The sequence below is a fragment of the Ursus maritimus genome, assembly GCF_017311325.1.
Source record: "Ursus maritimus isolate PB19 chromosome X unlocalized genomic scaffold, ASM1731132v1 scaffold_X1, whole genome shotgun sequence".
NCBI lineage: Eukaryota > Metazoa > Chordata > Mammalia > Carnivora > Ursidae > Ursus > Ursus maritimus.
Window position 1 is genome coordinate 63,189,696 of NW_024423319.1, and position 19,921 is coordinate 63,209,616.

At 35.2% G+C, this 19,921-nt stretch overlaps 1 protein-coding gene across 1 annotated transcript in view; it reads right to left on the minus strand.

Moving 5' to 3' along the window:
• Nucleotides 1-19,921, minus strand: part of ATP7A (ATPase copper transporting alpha) — a 147,170-nt gene that overhangs the window by 31,273 nt on the left and 95,976 nt on the right. Inside the window, exons 5-13 of the mRNA XM_040630413.1 lie at nucleotides 15,330-15,533; nucleotides 12,152-12,315; nucleotides 8,214-8,375; nucleotides 6,091-6,167; nucleotides 5,483-5,708; nucleotides 4,164-4,397; nucleotides 2,953-3,044; nucleotides 1,368-1,495; nucleotides 211-365 (exon numbers count right to left, since the gene is read on the minus strand). Of these exons, the coding sequence (XP_040486347.1) occupies nucleotides 211-365; nucleotides 1,368-1,495; nucleotides 2,953-3,044; nucleotides 4,164-4,397; nucleotides 5,483-5,708; nucleotides 6,091-6,167; nucleotides 8,214-8,375; nucleotides 12,152-12,315; nucleotides 15,330-15,533 (1,442 nt within the window). The remainder of the gene's footprint in view (nucleotides 1-210; nucleotides 366-1,367; nucleotides 1,496-2,952; nucleotides 3,045-4,163; nucleotides 4,398-5,482; nucleotides 5,709-6,090; nucleotides 6,168-8,213; nucleotides 8,376-12,151; nucleotides 12,316-15,329; nucleotides 15,534-19,921) is intronic.

Consider the following 19,921-nt stretch of genomic DNA (forward strand, 5'->3'; position numbering starts at 1 on the left):
AACAACAACAACAACAACAACAACACATGTATCAAAGTCTCCTTTTTTTGATAATGAATACAGAGTATATTTGGTATTACACACAAATATTTTAATAATCTCCATATTAATGCAACCGGAGTTAAAGGAAAATATAAACGCTAGATCAAGATTTATACTGAGCAGCCTTGGAAAAAAATACTTTCTGTTTCTCCTAGGGAATTAAGTTACCTTTGACGTTTGTGCCTCTTCCACAAGTTTAACAATTTGAGAAAGTGTTGTGTCAGCTCCAACATGGGTTGCACGGATAAGTAGCGACCCATTCTGGTTAATGGAACCAGCAATTACTGTGCTGCCAGACTTCTTAGCCACAGGCATTGCCTCCCCTGTATAAGGAATAAAGACAGATTTAGGGAGCATAAATGCATACTATCTTGAAACATGCTGTTATTTATTAATTGTCAAAAATATGTAGAAAGGAGATTCTTACTTCATGAAATAGAATCTGGATAAACACCTAGGTGAAAGTTGCCCTCCCTTTTTTCTTATGTCAGTTCTAGGACAAACCCAGGGACACATATCTTAAACTAGAAAAATCTATTAAGTCAGCTCTTACGTGCAGACACTTTTAAAGCTGACCCTAGTCTTAGATCACGGGTCCTCAATATGTTCCCAAGGAGCATTTAGAAACGTGGGAGTTCTTGTTTATACTAACTACTGCTGGAGCATGGGGTACTGCTACTCCAATTTAGTGGGCCAGGGTCAGGGATACTAAATGTATTACAATGTGCAAGCAGTCCCCCAGAAGAACTGTCCCATCTGAACTGGCAGTAGCACCCTACTGAGAAACACAGAGTCCTAAATTATTTCCTCATAGTCCAGAAGCTGAGCCTCTTCTGGCTATCCTGAGGGTTCAGACAGGAAAGGTATTCTTTTGGTTCTGTTCCAGATTGGCCTTAGTTATCTAAGGTCTCGAAAACTACTCCAAGGCCTAAGTTCTTAGAGCAGACCCTGATGTGGAAAACCTGGAGTCCTATTCCACCTCCGACCAGACCACTCTTTAGGGCAGGAAAACAAATAGGTATTTGCTCAAGAAAATCTGCCAAAGTCTCTTGGGCTCTACATCAGAATGAGACAACTTCCTTTGGTTACACATTCTAGTAATTAATAATCCTCAGTGAAAAAAGCTTTCAGTAGCATAACGAAAAACACAAAGTAAGTCTACAGAAATTGATTTAATACAGTCTTAAAAAGAATTCCTATTCTCTTTACTCATCATTTACTCATTCCATAGTTTCTACAAAAAGCTCTTCACCTTTTATTCCTATTTTTTATTAACACTTTGGATCCACTTTACTTTCATGTCATGATTCTCTAAAAGAACATACCTGTGATAAGGGACTCATCTACCATAGAATGCCCTTCAATAACACGACCATCCACTGGAAATTTGCCTCCTGGAACCACTTTAATGATGTCTCCACGTTGTACGAGTTCCACATCCACTTGTTCTTCACTGGATAGGAGTTAAAATAAAAAGCATTGGGAAAACATGCTTCTCACCCCAATCTTTCCATGCAGGCTTATTGGTTCATGTCAAGCTTGTGGCTCCATAATTGCTACCAATGGAAACTAGAACTAACGTTTAAGCTGGGAACTACAACGTCAGTCCTGTTCACTGTTGAAGAACTGCTCAGTACCTGGCACAAAGGATATATTTGTTGAATAGTGATTGAATTAATAAATGAAAGCTTTAGAAAATAATACGAGGGGTTTTATTTAACTAAACAATTTATGGGATGCCTGGGTGGCTCAGTCGGTTAAATGCCTGCCTTCAGCTCAGGTCATGATCCCAGGGTCCTGGGATAGAGCCCCACATCAGACTCCTTGCTCAGTGGGGAACCTGCTTCTCCCTCTGCCTGTTGCTCTCCCTGCTTGTGCTCATTCTCTCTATCTGGCAAATAAATAAAATCTTAAGAAAAAATTAATTTGTGTAAATTTGCCTACATAATTTTATGAGTATATAAATGAGAAATACAAAAGAATGAATTTTTTTAGAAAAGAATGAAATCTTATAAAGTCTTTAACTCTAACTTTCACTTTACAGGTAACGGGAGTTATAGAACAAGTTAGATGACACCACAAGGAACCAAAGAGTTAAATTCATACTGTGTGATATTCTACAGGACAATTGATGGATGGTCCTCTAACAAGTCATCTGCAAGGGGCGGGGTGTGTGTGGGGGTGAACAGGAGGGATGAGCTGTTCTAGATTAAAAGAAACATATCAGTCAGATGCTTTGACACATGGACCTTGTTTAGTTTCCATTTCAAACAAAGAAACAAAACTTTTGGAGACAGGGGCGCCTGGGTGGCTCAGTCAGTTAAGCATCTAACTCTTGGTTTTGGTCAGGTCATGATCTCAGGGTGAGATCAAGCCCCACAACGGGCTCTGGGCTCAGGGCAGGGTCTGCTTGAGATTCTTTTCCCCTCCCGCACCCTCCCCGTCTGCTCTTCCCCATGTGCTCCTCCCCCAACTCACACGTGTGCACTCACTCTCACTCTCTCGAGCACTCTCTCTCTCTCTCCCCATCTCTAAAGTAAATAAATAACTTTTTGGAGACAATAGGAGAAATGAGAATACAGACTACATACATATTAGATGATATTAAGGTATTGTTAATTTTGTTAAATGCAATATGGTCTTATAGTTACATAGGANNNGGAATATGTCCTATTTTTAGAGATACTACAGGAATATTTAGCAATAAACCAATATAACTGGAATTTAAAATACTACTGCAACAATATAAAAATAGAATGTATAGATAAAGTCTGGCAAAATGTGAATAATTGTTAAATCTGGGAGACAGATGATGTGGGTTCATTATACTCTTCTCACTACTTCTGGGTATATTTGTTATTTTTTTTGTAAGAAGTTAAAAAGATAAGGGGGAAGAATGAAAATAAATACCTTAAGAGAATATTATCAGAGTCAAGAGTTACAATAGTTGCTTCCGTAGCTTGTAGTGAAATTAACTTAGCAAGAGCCTCTGATGTTTTGCCCTACAAATTAAAACAAACATGTTAACAATGTTAAGGAAGAAAAAGCTCAAGTTCTACCTAAAATAAAGATATCATACTTAACATTTGCCAAAAAGATAGCTTTAGGAATATTAATTACTTCAAATTAGAAAATGTTTCACTTCAAAAATACAAAGTATACAAAATATAAAATGTATTATAATTAACAAGAAAAACATCAGGAACTCAGGTACATGAGCAAAGGACATCATCAGGCAATTTGTTTAAGAAGAAATAAAATACCTCGTGTGTAGAAAAATGTTTATTCCGGCTATTAATGGAAGAAATGCAAACAAAAGCAACTCTATGATACCACTTAATGCCTACTAACTTAGCAAGAACTTATACAGGAGTTAATGCTGATGAAGGTGTAGCAAAACTACTTCACTAACATATTCTTACTGACAAAAGAATGTTACAACTCGTTGCATGAGCCATAAAAAGACTTATGCCCTTTACTCATACACTTTGTAATTTATCCTAAGATATTAATTGAACAGAAATTACTATTAAACACAAATAAGTTTAATACAGGATTATCTAAAATTTAAACTTGGAAACAATCTAATTGAGAACAAAACCAAAATGGTTTAGTGAGTTATAGCACAATGATTTGACAGAATATTATTTAGAAAATACCAAATATTCCTACCTGGACTGCAAAAATGGGGGAAAAACTTCCTAGTGTTAAGGATAAACTAGTATGTATACAATGTTAGCCACTCTAAAATATAAAGGTATATAGAAGAGAATTAGAAAGTAATTTCCATTATAGCAAGGGATTATGGGTGAATATCTTTTCCATCATTATTTTAAATCTTGTGGTCGCATCAATTTTTCCATTAATAATGTGATATAAATAAGTACTTAGCAAATGTCTCTCTCTTAAAATAAACATGGATATACTATACTATCGACAGTATTAATTACATAAATTTGGTAAATCTTCTAAAGGAATATTTAACTTAAATAACGTTACCAAAACAGAAGTATTTCTTTTGTTAATTATATAAATCAATGCATATTTCCAATAATTGGTCTAGAAAATAGGATCACTTGTCCATCCAAGATTTTAACAAACGTCACCCTCTCTTACTTTACCTTTGCTATATGCTCCAGCCACCGGCCTAGTGCAATAAACACAAATAGCATAGGAGGTGTGTCAAAGAAAGTAATTGGGTTTACTTTGGCTCTTTCATACATCGCAACCAGAAGAATAACCAAAGAGTAGGCAAATGCAATGGTGGTTGCCAGCACAATCAGTACATCCATATTTGCAGTTTTATGCTTCAGGGCTTTGTAGGCCTGGATGTAGAAGTACCAGCCTCCAAAAAACTGCAATATAGAAACAATAATTATTGCTTTTTAAAAAAATGCTGAAATTCACATTCATAGCTCAGCAACAAAGATACAGTCCCAATGTTAATTTCCTTTTGCTTTTATCTAATCCATAAACACTAAGGAAAGATTTTAGGCTGAAACAATAATGTTTGCATTTTAGCAGGTATGTGTGTGTTGAGATTCAAACTGCTGCAGACCTTGGCAGCTGTTCTCTATGATCCAATGGATATTCCATAATATAAAGAAAGTCAGATGATTCCTGGATTTTTCTTTTAGATGCTAGCAAACACAAGAACTAAGAAAACAATTACATTCTTTTGACAACGGTTTTTTAATATAAAACTCAGCTCCCCTGACTAAAATTCAACCCAAGTGGTATATATCACAAGCGACTGGAACTGCTGGCTGTTTTCATTGGTAAACATAACTGAAAAGCTTATTTTTAATTAGTAGAGAGAAACATACTAAGATGTTCTTAAAATCATCATTGCCTTTTATAAGGATCAGAAAAAGGAATAGATTTATTAGATGAAGTGTTCCATAGTAAAAGTTTATCTGAAAAGAAGAGCTGAAAACATACAAAAAGTAATGTATTTCAGTACCAGGGAGAAATAATTAAAATAATAACATAATATTATGATTATTACCATCATTTTATGTTATATAAGTTAATAATTAAAATATATTTATAAATATACTTAATATAGTAACCATAATATAATTACTTTTAATATATTTAATATAGAATATTAAATACAAATATAAATAAAATATAATCTATTTTATTATTATAACTTTAAACATAAAGTTATACACAACAGCAGATATGAATGCTAAATTCATATCTAAGCATGAATTGAACTCTTTTTCTCTGCTTTGTTGTTAAACAATATCCTTAGGAGTTAAGTGGAATTTATTATCTACTTTAACCACTCAGTTTAAGATTACTTTTATAAAGCATTTAGCATAAAGTGACCGAACTTCTGGCTAATATCTGTTTTGCAATTGAAAATAGCCTTGCCTGTCACATTTTGCTATTTTTCATTATTAACATATATACTTGCTAACATTTCACTTGCCTGTACAGGTACACACAATAGAAAGGATAGCAAATTCATAATGGACAATCCTGGCAGGATCTGGCGCTCCAGGAACATGGAAGAATGAATGTTGGTCATTTCTTCTTGACTCATGTTCTTATTATGGTGAAGAGCTGCAAGATGGTGATCCATAACCATCATATATATCATCAGCCCCATTACAGGAATACAGAAAAAGAGGCTCACAAGGAAGGACCGTCTCCACCTTACGTAGAAAAGAAAAATCCTTTTAGTAAGTGGCTGATGGTTAAAGAGTCTATGTACTACAGGGAAACAGAAATTGTGACCACTCCACCCAATATAAGGATGACACTGTAAAACCCGACATGTCAACAGGATGTTAAACTTGTAACAAAGGGGCACCTGGGTGGCCCGGTTGGTTAAACACCCAACTCTTGATTTTGGCTCAAGTCATGATCTCAGAGTCATGAGATTGCCCTGCGTCAGGCTCTGTGCTGAGTGTGGAGCCTGCTTAAGATTCTCTCATCCTCTTCCTCTGCCTCTTCCTCATTCTTCCTCTCTCTTAAAAAAAAATTTGTAACAAAGCATCAAAATCTGTTTTTCATTGACACACCAAAAGCACTTACTGTCTTATTTCTCGTTTATGGTCCAGGTGGCTTGCTGATCGATCCTTCTTGACCAAAGAAGCTTCAAAACCTAAGCTCTAAGGAAATTTATGAGAAAACAATTATTTTATTGAATATAAAAATATTATATAGAGAAATTCAAAGACACGGTACTGTCATTAAAAACAATTCAACTCAACTACTGAGGGCAAGTCACTCTGGTGAGTGCAAAGATGAAGATATGCTCCCTTCTCTTAATTGCTTTTGTTTATAATCTTTCATCAAAGAAATGAATAGTTCCTTAACCTCTAGTTAATGTCTATCCTACTGTTCTCAAACTAATGATTCAACTCAAGTGCAGTTGTCCTCACTAAGATTCTTATTATATCAAAAAGTAGGCTAAAGCCTCCAATACGTAATTTTAGAAAAAAGCAGAATCCGTTACTTGGTCAGGCTGACAGTGTTTGATGACCTAATAAAGACAGAATTCAATAATAAAATCACAAATCTTACATTTAGACAAGCATCACCCACTGGTATTGATATACATTAATCACCTTTTTTTTTAATTTTAGCTTTGACATCTATCTATCCATCCATCCCCTGAACAAGTACAGAAAACTGAATAACACGCCACAGAAGTTAGCACCATATTAAATATATTATTCCAGTTTTTGCAGATGCAGTCTCTGCTCTTCTTCTATCAGAAAAAGAACATGAACAAAAATTTTCTGCAATAAAACGAAGTATTAAAGGAAACTACACATAAGTAAGACTCATATGCACATAGTAACATACACTATATTTTCAACTGCTCAGGAAAATGCTGTCATCTTATATTTGTTGGCAGTGTAGTACAGCACAGTGAAAAAAGCAAGCATGAGCTTTAGAGACAGAAAGAATAGGCTTGAGGTGCCTGGGTGGCTCAGTCAGTTAAGCATCTGCCTTCAGCTCAGGTCATGATCCTGGAGTCCCAGGATCGAGCCCCATGTCAGATTCCCAGGGAGTCTGCTTCTCCCTCTCCCTCCTCCTGCCTGCCCTCAATCTCTCTCTCTCAAATAAATAAATAAAATCTTTTTTTAAAAAAAGAAAGAAAGAATAGGCTCAAATCCCAGTTATGACACTTAATAGCTATGTGATTTTGGGCAAGTAACTTAACTTCTCCTAACCTGAGTTTCGTCATGTCCAAAATGAAGATGACAGCACTGTTGTGAGAATTATATTTAGAGTTGAAGCTTTGCAATCTTGGTAACTGGCTCATAGTAAATACTCAATAATGCTAGCTTCACATTAATGGTATTGTTATCCATACTAATAGGATCTTATCTGAACTATGAATAGGCTCCAATCATTAAAACTTTTAAAGCATTTTCACATGTACTACCACTTGATTTATTGAAGAACATGAGATAAGTTTGTGACAAATAAAAGGGTTTGGTCTTTTAAATTTCATACTTAAAAATACATCATTTGTAAGCAGAATCAGACCTATAAATAGAGAACAATCTGATGATTGCTAGAGGGGAGGTAGATGGGAGATGGGTGAAGTAGGTGAAAGGGAGTGGGAGATACAGGCTTCCAGTTATGGAATAAATAAGTCATGGGGAAAAAAGGCACAGCATAGGGAATATAGTCACTGGTATTGTAATAGTGTTGTATGATGATAGATGATAGCTACACTTGTGGTGAGCATAGTATAACTACTGAGTTGTTGAATCACTATGTTGTACACCTGAAACTAATATAACATTGTTGTGTCAACTATATACAAATTTTTAAAAATTACATTGTTTGCTTTGATCTAGGTACAATAAAGCATCTAGCATGACGCTTGTTTTCTTAATGATTACTCTTACAACAAATTGTACTTTACTGCCATTTTCTAATTATTTTTAAAGGATTTGTGGTTCCACCTACAGTCTACTCCTGATTAATAGTGCCAATACGCCTTTGCCTAACTCTTCCTGACAAAGACCAAGAAAAGAAAGGTTGTAAACACATTTATGTTAAATTTGAGACATGTTAATTGAGAGTAATCAAAGGGACCAGATCTTTTTCATTGTCTCTGATATAAACAAGAAGTGACTGAACAGAGTGCTGACTGAATAGGTAAGAACACAGAAATGCAAAATCTTACCACTTACTTCAACCATATGGATAATATCCCTGGGACCAATAATTTCTGGGTCATATTTAATATGTGCTTTGTTGGTTGCCAGGGCCACAGAGCAGTAGAAGATCCCTCTGTGTTTTGTGAGGATAGACTCTATTTTATGTACACAGGAGGCACACGTCATTCCTCTCACCTGTTAAAGACAAAGGTTTTGTTATTCAGAAATCTACTTTTTCCTCCATCAAACATGAATTGTAACATGGGATGAACACACAAGATCTTATCTGCACTATTTATATCCTTCAGATATGTTCATTAGAATGCTGTTTTTATATAAAATTACATTGAATAAAGATATGGTCCCAGCTGCAACAGGTTAAATAGAAGAGGATCTCAGTCTCCCTCTTCCTGTCACTACTAAGTAATAGAGGATTGGACATCTATCATTTCCTGTATTCAATGTCTTGTTTCCCTCTAGATTTTTTAGTCTTCAGTATTACTTTTACCAAAGGTTAATGGATGACAAAAGTGATATACCTTTGTCTAAAAATGTATTTTGCCTTACGTCTTCGGTGAGGTTCTAGTTCAGCTTGGTATTGAATTCTAAAACGGAATAGCAGAACTTCCAGAATGACCATGTGTGGAGTTCAGCAAATCCTTTCCCCCAAAAGCAAAAATAAAATTGAACAAAAGTTTCAAAAACAACCCTTTAAAGACTCTGGGAAGTGACTAAAGAGTATACGACAAATTACAAAGCTTTTATTCAAGAGTATCTACTGAAAGAGTATCAGTAATGGTGTAGTAAAGGTCTTTGAAAATTATCTCTTCCATAAAAGCAATGAGAAAACTGGCAAAAACTGTCAAAAACAACTTTTTTTTGAAATCTGGAAATTAAATAAAAGCTTTCAGCAATCCAGGAAGCATTTATTAAAGAAAATCAGATGGGGGCGCCTGGATGGCTCAGTTGGTTAAGTGGCTGACTCTTGATTTCGGCTCAGGTCATGATCTCAGGGTCCTGGGAATGAGCCCCATGTTGGGCTCCTCCTTGCTCAGCAGGCAGTCTACTTGAGGATTCTCTCTCTCTCTCTCCCTCTGCCCCTCCCCCAACTTGCACTCTCTCTAAAATAAATAAATAAATCTTTTAAAAAAAGAATTAAAGGAAAATATAAGAATGCGATCTCACCAAATAAATAATGTCAATAAAGAGAGAGATTATTAAAAAGGCCCAATGGACAGTCTGGAATTGAAAAGTACCATAACTGAAATGAAAGCAGTACTTAGAGGGAAATGTGTAGCTGTAAATGTCAATATTAAAAAAATAAGAAAGATCTCAAATAAATAACCTAACCTTCCATGTTAAGATACTAGAAAAGAAGAGCAAACTAAACGTAAAGCAAGCAAAAGGAAGGAAATCAAAGATTAGAGTGGAAATTAATAGAACAGAGAATAGAGAAAAATCAACAAAACCAAAAATCGTTTTTCTGAAAAAACTGACAGAATTGACAAACTTTTGGCTAGACTGACCAAGGAAAAAAAGAAAGAAGACTCAAATGCTTAATATCAAGAATGAGGAGTGACTGCTAACAGGCAAGACGTTTCTTTTTTGGGTTAATGAAAATCTCTTAAAATTAGATAAGGTGACAGTTGCACAGCTCTGAGGATATACACTGAATTGTACACCTTAAAAGGGCAAGTTTTGTGGTATGTGAATTATATTTCAATAAATCTATTAAGTTTTATTTATTTTTTAAAGATTTTATTTCATTTATTTGATAGAGCACCAGTACAAGCAGGGTGAGGGAGAGGGAGAGGGAGAAACAGACTCCCTGCTGAGCAGGGATCCTGATGTGGGGCTGGATCCCAGGACCCTGAGATCATGACCTGAGCCAAAGGCAGATGCTTAACCAACTGAGCCACCCAGGTGCCCCCTAAGTTTCAGAAGTCTTTAAAAACTAGGGGTGGCACAACTGGGCATCCCACTCTTGGCTTCGGCTCAGGTAGTGATCTCCAGGTAGTAAGACTGAGTCCCGTGTCAGGCTCTGCATTCAGCATGGCATCTGCTTGAGACTCTCTCCCTCTCCCTCTCTAAAATAAATAAATCTTTAAAAAAAAGTTAAAAAAAAATAAAAGTCCATGGGGGTGTCTGCCTGGATCAGTCGATGGAGCATATGACTCTTGATCTCAGGGCTGTGGGTTTAAGCTCCATGTTGGGTGTAGAAATTTGTTAAAAATAAAACCTTAAAATTTTTTTTCAAATATATAAATAAATAAAAATAAAAACCCACCCATTCTTTTTAATAGCTGCTTAGTATCCTACTATATGGATGTAATTTATGTATCTAGTCCCCAGTGATTAACATTTAGTTGTTTTATCTTTTGCTATAATAAAAAAATAAAAAAACACTATAATGCACATAGTATGTCATTTCATACATACACAACTCTGTCTGTTGGATAACCTCCTGTGAGTAGAACTTCTAAAGCAAAGGGAATGTACAATTTTACTTTTGATAGACATTGCCAAACCCCCTGCTAAGAGCCTGTATCAACTGGCTCTCGACTAGCAATATATGAGAGATCACACAGTGTTAACAAAATTGTGTATTATCTTTACCAATCTAATAGATGAAAAAATGGCATTTCTTTTGTTTTGGTTTCATTTTTTTTATTATGTTATGTTAGTCACCATACAGTACATCCTTAGTTTTTGATGTAATGTTCCATGATTCATTATTTGCGTGTAACACCCAGTGCTCCATGCAATCCGAGCCCTCCTTAATACCCATCACCGGGCTAGCCCATCCCCCCACCCTCCTCCCCTCTGAAACCCTCAGTTTGTTTCCTGGAGTCCATAGGAAAAATGGTATTTCAATGCAGTTTTAATTTGCTTTATTCTTGTTACAAGTGAGGGTGAACATCTTTTCATATGTTTAAAGTGATAACATTTTGGATTTTCTGTGAATTTTCAGTACATATCCTTTACTATCTCTCTTCCAGGTTGTTGGTTCTTATTGATTTATAATATCTCTTCATATATTAAGAAAATTCACCTTCATCTATGGTAAGAAATAATTCAATTTACTTGTCTTTTGACTTTGTTTATGGTGTTTTCCTTCCAAAAAGAAATTTTTATGGACACGAATTTATCAATCTTTTCTTTTATAGGTTTTGTATGATACTTAGGCCATTTCCACTCAACTATTATTTTTTAAGTGATAGATTAGACGTTATTATTGGGAAAAGCTGGGTAGAAGCTTCATAGAAATTCTCTATTAGTTTTGCAACTTTGTGAGTCTAAAATTATTTACACAATGGATTAATAGACTTATGTATAGTAAAACAAATACAATAAAATGTTAATGGAGAATCTAGATGGTGGGTATAAGGGTGTCCACTGTACAATTCTTTTGATTTTCCTGATGTTTCAAGTTTTTATAATAAAATACTGGGGAAAGAGCTCTAAATATTTCTCCTATTAATTTCATGTTTTTTTACGTTCAAATTTTTGATTGAGCTGGAACTAATTTCAGTACAGTATTAAGTTTTTTGTTTTAATTGTTTAAGTTATACAAATAAAACGCAATTTGCTGGATTGGAGAAAATGGCCATTTTAAACCAATATGCCTTACACCTGGTTCTATGGCTTCATTTATAGTCTACAATGCATCTGAAATTTATTCTTTTCTTTGTTATTAGGTAGGAATCATACTATATTTTAAAAGCTGATTTTCATTTATTTATTCAAACCTAAATCTCCTTTTTTGGTAGTTAATAGAGAAATGATTATCTTTTACATTCCATGCTTAAAGGCCACCGTTAAGTCATATCTTTTCCTTCTACTTTCCAGTTTCCTTAATTTTCCTTTTATGTCTTATTTTCGCAACCCTTAAATATCTTTGGAACTATTTTCTGAATCCTCCCTAAGTTTTTCCCGGAAATTTTATCAATCACACAAAAATGATTACTTACAACAAGTTCCAAAACACCATCTCCTTCATCAGCATTTTCTATCATAGTGGCTCCAAATCCAAGCTCTCGGATGAACTCAGCTATCACTGGGGGTTGTATAACAGCAGGATTATACCTTACTTCTGCCTTGCCAGCCATCAGAGCCACAAGTACAGAATATATTCCTAGAACCATTGATAAGAAAAACAATTGAGATAACATCCTTATAAAAAGAGTAAAGTTATTAGCTTTTTTTTCATTTGTAAAAGGATTAAAATGAACCTAGAAAAATTTATAACTTAATTTTTATACAGTCTTGAACCCAAACCAAATAAAACTATTTGAAAGGGGGCCTTAATTTCTTCAACTTCTTATTATGGAAATTTTCAATTATATATACCCAAAAGAGAGAACAACATAAAAACTTGATAAAACCATTGCCCAGTTTCAACAATTATCAATAATACTGGGGCTGGGGGTACCTGGGTGGCTCAGTACGTTAGACAGCTAACTCTTGATTTCAGCTCAGGTCAAGATCTCAGGGGTCCTGAGATCGAGCCCCACATTGGGCTCCATGCTCAGTGGGGAGCCTCCTTAAGGATTCTCTCTCTCCCTCTCCCCCTCCCCCGTTCTCTCTCTCTCTCTTTAAATAAATAAATAAATCTCAAAAAAAAAAAACAACCTAATACTGGGGTTGATCTTGTTTCATCTATATTCCTATCCTCTTACTTCCTATACTCTACCCTGATTATTTTAAAGCAAAACCCAGATAACATATCATTTCATATGTAAATATTTAAACACATATCTCTAAAAGATAGACTCTTCTCTTAAAAAATACCCATTGTACCATTATCACACCTAAAATAATTCTTCAATATCACCAAATATCCAGGCAGAATTCACATTTCCAGAATTATCTTGTAATTGTTTATTAGTTTGCCTAACACAGTCTGTTTTCTTGAATTGGGATCCAGGTAAGACCCATGAATTGCGATAGGTTGAGGCCTTACCATGTAAATATAAAGCACTTGTAGAAACTAGTAAGACAGAGCTCTAGATAAAAGAACTCATGCACTTAAGGAAATCACTGCAGTCACAGCAAAGAATTTAAGAATGTACCAACAGGCACATTAAAACATAATCAAAACATAGTCATTTCTTACAATTACCAAATTTTACTGTCTGGCAGACACTAATATAAAGTGCTCTTATTCATAGGGGGAAAAAGTGCCATAGAACTTGTTAACAAAACAAAGGAGTTCATTTTATCACAGTCAACCTGTTCTCTAGCACAAGCCTTTTATTAACAACCACCCTACTTCTCAAGGCCAGCTATTGCTGTCATTGCCAGGAAGAAAATTAATTCTGCAGAGCAGAAGTGTCAGCTCTTTCGGGTAATCTATGCACTTGGTGGCTACCTGAAAAGGAATGGGGATCAACAGTCCATAGGTTAACTCTGCCGTTGGATAAAAGGAAAAAAAATAATATTAATGATAGTTTTTAATAAGAAAACAAAGTACCTATATAATCTAAGTTTTCTATATAAAATGCTTACATTCTGGGCTTTGTGGATACCAAATAATTCAGAGGATCAGTTCATAGGAAAGCGTCAGTAATAAGAGTAGGGTACAGAGAAAGCAGAAAAAATCTTTTTGCTTCATTTGGATGTAATCTATAGCCAAACAGAAATAGAAGGGAAAATTTGACTCTCAAAAATAGGTTTCATACTTATATAAATTATGGATAACTTTCTAAACTCTTAGTTCAAACTATAATTAAACTCTATTCATTTTTAGAAATATAATGCAAACTAAATGAAGAGATAACCAGTGTTACTTAGTTTTCTAAAAAGTGAATATAGTGACCCCAGTTAGGCCAATGGTATTCCTAACTGGGTAAAGAGGTGGTAAAGGGGATAGTAGGAAGCAACTTAAGAACCAAGCAACACAATGGATTTTTTTTTTAAAGATTCATGATTGGCACAGGCATTGCTTGTCTTGTGAAAAAGGCTGTTTCTGAATTGCCAAAAATAGTTGGTTCTAAAATTAAACAGGAACCTTACAAACTTCTTTTGCTTTCATTTGTTTGTAACCTCCCTCCTTTCCCCTTTTAATCATTCAAAGTGTAATATAAGCTTCAGCCTCAACTGCATTCTAATTAGATATAATGCAGACTGAAATGACATGCAAAAATGACACAATGCAGATATGGTAATAACTGAAGATGGCTCTGTATAACATACACTTTGTTATAATATTCTGACCTGTATATATAAGGTAAGGTGTGTGTGTGTGTGTGTGTGTGTGTGTGTGTATACACACATGTGTATATATATATATATATATAATATATATATGGTAAATATAAGGCCTATGGACCCCAGGCCTGTATTATTATCATATACTTTGAGTTACTGCCCCACAATAGAGGGGATAAGCTGATACTAATCTTACTTATTTGGACCCTATGACTAAGGGCATGTATTATTTAAGACACTGGGGCTAGTACCAAACCTATGATTTCAGTCTCATTAAACATAACTGCATATCTCTACGGTTAACAAATCTATTATGCCACAGTATGAAGTCTATTAATATGAATGCAAACTTATAAGGTAAAACATTTGAGTATAACTGAATAAAAAAGTATGCTATAAATTTTCTATGATTTTATAACCTAGAGTTAACATTTATACACAATATTGAGTAACTTTTTAACATTTTTACTGCAAGCAAAGATCAGCGATCAAACTGTTGGAAGAGAATAATAGAATTCTAAACAAACTTGGTTTTGGTCTAGTTCTTGGTCCAGGTACAGCAATAATGAAACTTAGGAACTGCGGTCATTAGTTTTAAGCACAGCTTTATCAGAAAGTTTGTGTGTTTCCTAAAATCCATTGCAACCAAGGTCCATAGAGAATAGTAACTTCATATATTACCTTCTGCTATTTTTCTACAAATTTCATTGATATTAAAATGTGACCGTGAGGTAAACAAGATAGGAACTTGGGAACTAAGGGAACAAAACAGAAAAATTGGCTGTCAGAAAGTCAAGGTCGTCCTGCACATCACTCATATGCAAGACTTCACAAGGCCTTGGCAAGAACCACAAAAATGGTTATAAAACACCTAAGAGGACAAAAAAGACAGAGTACTCAAATCAATACACAAAATAACAGGCTCCAAGAGTGTCTCACCTTCTTCTCGTCTTAAATTCCGTTCAATGTTTGCTACACAGGAAGCACAAGTCATACCAGTGACCTGTATGTAACACTTAGATGAAGTCTTTGCCTCCACATCGTGAATTGGTGTCATCATTTTAGTATAAAATTCATTAGTTGAGGTCAAAAGCGGCATTTCCGATGAGGTCTGAGCTATTATTACCAATGGCTCATTTGTATCTGGTGGACAGGGAAAGATTCTTTTCATTTGAGGTATTCCTCAGCTGCATCCTCGTCATTCATCACAATCCACACCTCCAGGCACTGTTAATTCATTCCTTTAAAACCAGCATGGACCTAGATCTCTCAGCACTGCTTTTTACACTTTCTAGAAAGTGACTTCAATTTTCAATACTGCCCATCCCAGTTCTCTGGAAAATCTGAACTAACTGAGTAAACAAAACTTTGGTTGTACCAAGTTCTTCTAGCTATTTTCTCTATTGCAAACCCCAGGTAGAGAGTAGTTTGTTGATGGATAGATAGCTCATGTTTTTATAATGAATTTTTATCATCATGTTAATGATTTGCGTACTGGCATTAAACCAATTCATGATATAGTAAGGAGAACAAAAAGCAATTTATAAAACAGCATTGCAGTATGATATCATTTAAAAATGTTTCGTGTAGGAGTGCCTGGGTGGTTCAGTCGGTTAAGTGTCTGCCTTCGGCTCAGGTCATGCTCCTGGGGTCCTGGGATTGAGCCCCATGTTGGACTCTCTGCTCAGTGGGGAGCTTGCTTCTTCCTCTCCCTTCGCCCCACCCCCACCACTTGGGCTCTCTGTCTCTCTCTCACTCTCTCTCGTGTGCACTCTCTCAAAATCTAATATATATATATATAAATTTTAAAAATTGTGTATATGTATATATGACACCACTTATAAGAAAGTCAAGATATTAATGGTGGCTATCTCTGAGGAATGAGGTTAAGGCAGGAATAGAAAGACAGACAGATGAACACATTTTCTCTATAGGCACTTCTGTATTGTTTGAATTTTAAACACTAATATATAGTACTTTTTTACATTAAAATGTCTTTGTGGACAACAGAAGAAAAGACAAGGAGTAAGCCAGCAGTAATCTTTGTTCTGTGCAAAGGACTATTTGGGGGGGGTGCCTGGGCGGCTCAGTCAGTTAAGGGTCCGACTCTTGATTTTGGCTCAGGTCATGATCTCAGGGTCGTGAGATTGAGCCCCAAGTCAGGCTCCATGCTGGGCATGGAGCCTGCCTAAGATTTTCTTTCCACTTCTACCTCTACCCCTCCCCCCTGTCACGTGCACATGGGCACATGCTCTAAAAATATATAAAATAACATAAAAGAAAAGGAATATTTGGAAAATCTCTCCAGAGAATGTTTATGCACTATGGAACAATGGGGAGCTCCTACAATCCAGAAGTTCCCCTGCAGTCTCAGAAAAAACTGCCATTCTGTTTTAGTTTATCCACTGCAGTATTAATCACCTCCAAGAAGGGAGAAGTTATCCTCTCTAGCACATCCATGCACTTGCAAAGCTAAAGATTTTACACTCCCCTGCAGAGATAAGGAGGAAAAGAAGTGATGTGGAAATTTTCAGGCACCTAACTTGTTCTTTCTTCCCCTTGGGCAAAAAAACTCATTCAGGTCTATTTGGCTAACCCACAGAGGAATCCCTGCATCAGAGCTGGTTTTCAGGATGCTAAAGAGGGCATCTTTTGCAGAAACTTTAACAAAAGCCCAACCATTTAACTCATAAATAATGATCTAGACTTCCCAAATCAGTGTAATAGCTCTTAAATTTTAATGCACATACAACAACCTGGGGGATTTTGTTAAAATGCAGATTCTGGTTCAGGACTTTTAGATGGGCCCTGAGATTCTGCATTTCCACCACTCTTCCAGGTGATGGCACTACAGTCTGTCTGGGTTACAGCAAAAGACACTTTGATCACTATTGACTAGATACTCCCAATTCCAAAATTAGTCCATCTCTGATCTTAAGAAAATCAATTTAGAAAACTATACTTATTCATTCAGATTATGAGAGCATTATTTAGAAAACATGGTAAAATTTACCAAATACTACTATTATTGGAAGCTCATTTGCCCAAAGGAAATAGCTGTGGCTTTGAAAAAATACATTATTTAAATCCATCCAGGAGCTTACTTCATTCTCTCATAATTATTATTAGGACTTAATTTTGAACTTAGACACTGAAAAAAGTTTATACTGCTACTTACTTTAGGTCCTTTGCCAGTATTCAGTTATTTCAGGTACCAGAGATAACCCATAATACAATCTGCAATTTTCACACTCTGGAAGTACAGTGCTAAATTAAAATAAGTCATGGAGGTAGTCCCTTTTAGCTACCTTGGCATGACCTCTCAACAAAGATCCATAAAATCGCGCCCTTTACCCCAGTGAGTGTGGCAACTAGAAGAGCAAAAGCTTCCATCTTCCACAGAAGCAGTGCAGGTGTTAAAAAGCCACACTGAATTAAATGACTACTTTTCTTCAATTAGATTTTCTATAGGCTGTAGCAACACTACCTATGCTTAAGTGAATTCAAAAGGAAGGAAGGTTGACTTCCCTGCACTTGAGGCAACAATCAGAAAAGATTCCAGATTTTTAAAGAAAGGGTTTCCGATATCATCCTCAAAATTGGTGGGTTCAGTGTCTGAAGTAATATGAAGAATAAATAATCAGAAAATGGATTAAAAAGAATTAAAAACATCATTTCTGGAACATACTCTCAAATGATTCAGAAAAAGTTAGTGTGTGTGATCTGTGTGTGGGTGTGTGTCTGTCAACAGAGAGTATGATAAAACAAATGTGGTAAAATATTTAAAATGAGGGAATCTGAGAGAAATTGGTAAACAGGAATTCTTTGTATTACTCTTGTAGCTTTTCTAGAAGTTTGAAATTAAAAATAGAAAAATTTACAAAAAAAGGAAAAGATTTTAAGTATTTTTTTCCTTAACTGGTTACTGAAGACTTAACTTCATATGTTATATATCTTTTTAAGAGAATGATGAGATTGACGTTCATGATAAAAAGTACCTCCCATTCAAGGATGGCGCAGTATTTGTAAATCAATCAACGTGATACATCACATCAACAACAAAAAAAGGAAAAAACCCATATGATAATTTCAATAGGTGCAGAAAAAGCATGACAAATTACAACATCCATTAATTATAAAAACCCTCAAAAAAGTAGGTCTTAGAGGGAACATACCCCAACGTAATAAATGCTTTATATGAAAAAACCCACAGCTAACATCATACCCTATGGTGAAAACAGAGGTTTCCCCCTAAGATCAGGAACAAGACAAGGATGTCTGTTCTCACCACTTTTATTCAAGTACTGAAAGTCTTAGCCACAGCAATCAGACAACAAAAAGAAATAAAAGACATTCAAATGGCAAGGAAGAAATAAAACTTTCACTGTTTGCAGATGACATGATACTATATAGAAAACCCTAGAGTCCACCAAAAAACTACTAGAACTGATAAATGAATTCAGTAAGGTCACAGGATACAAAATCAAGGTGCAGAAATCTGTTGCATTTCTATACACCAATAATGAAGCAGCAGAAAAAGAAAAAGCAATTCCATTTACAATTGCATCAAAAATAGTAAAATAGCTAGGAATAAACTTAACTAAATAGGTAAAAGACCCATACTCTGAAAGCTATAAAACATTGATGAAAGAAACCGAAGAAAACACAAAGAAATGGAAAGATATTGCATGCTCATGGATTGGAAGAACAAATAATATTAAAACATCTATATTACACATTTAATATAAGCAATCTACATATTTAATGCAATCCCTACTGAAATAACAATAGCATTTTCCACAGCACTAAAACAAACAATCCTAAAATTTGTATAGAACCACAAAAAACCCTGAATAGCCAAAGTAATCTTGAAAAAGAAAAAGAAAACTGGAGGTATCGCAATACCAGACATCAAGTTATATTACAAAGCTGTAGTAATCAAAATAGTATAGTACTAGAACAAAAACAGACACATAGATCAATAGAATGAAATAGAAAGCCCAGAAATAAGCCCACAATTATATGGTCAAATAATCTTTGACAAAGGCAGCTAGAATATGCAATGAAATTTTTACATCCATGTTCATCAGGGATATTGGTCTGTAATTCTCCAAAAGAAGACACACAGATCAATGGAACAGAATAGAGACCCCAGAAATGGACCCTCAACTCCATGGTCAACTCATCTACAACAAAGCAGGAAAGAATATCCTAATGGAAAAAATACAGTCTCTTCAACAAATGGTGTTGAGAAAACTAGACAGCCACATGCAGAAGAATGAAACTAGACCACTTTCCTACACCATGAACAAAAATAAATTCAAAATGGATTAAAGACCTAAATGTGAGACAGGAAAGCATCACAATCCTGCAAAAGAACACAGATAGTAACTTCTTTGACACGGTCATAGCAACTTTTTTCTAGATATGCCTCCTGAGGCAAGGGAAACAAAAGAACAATAAACTATTGGGACTAAATCAAAATAAAAAGCTTCTGCACAGCGAAAGAACCAACAAAACTAAAAGGCAAC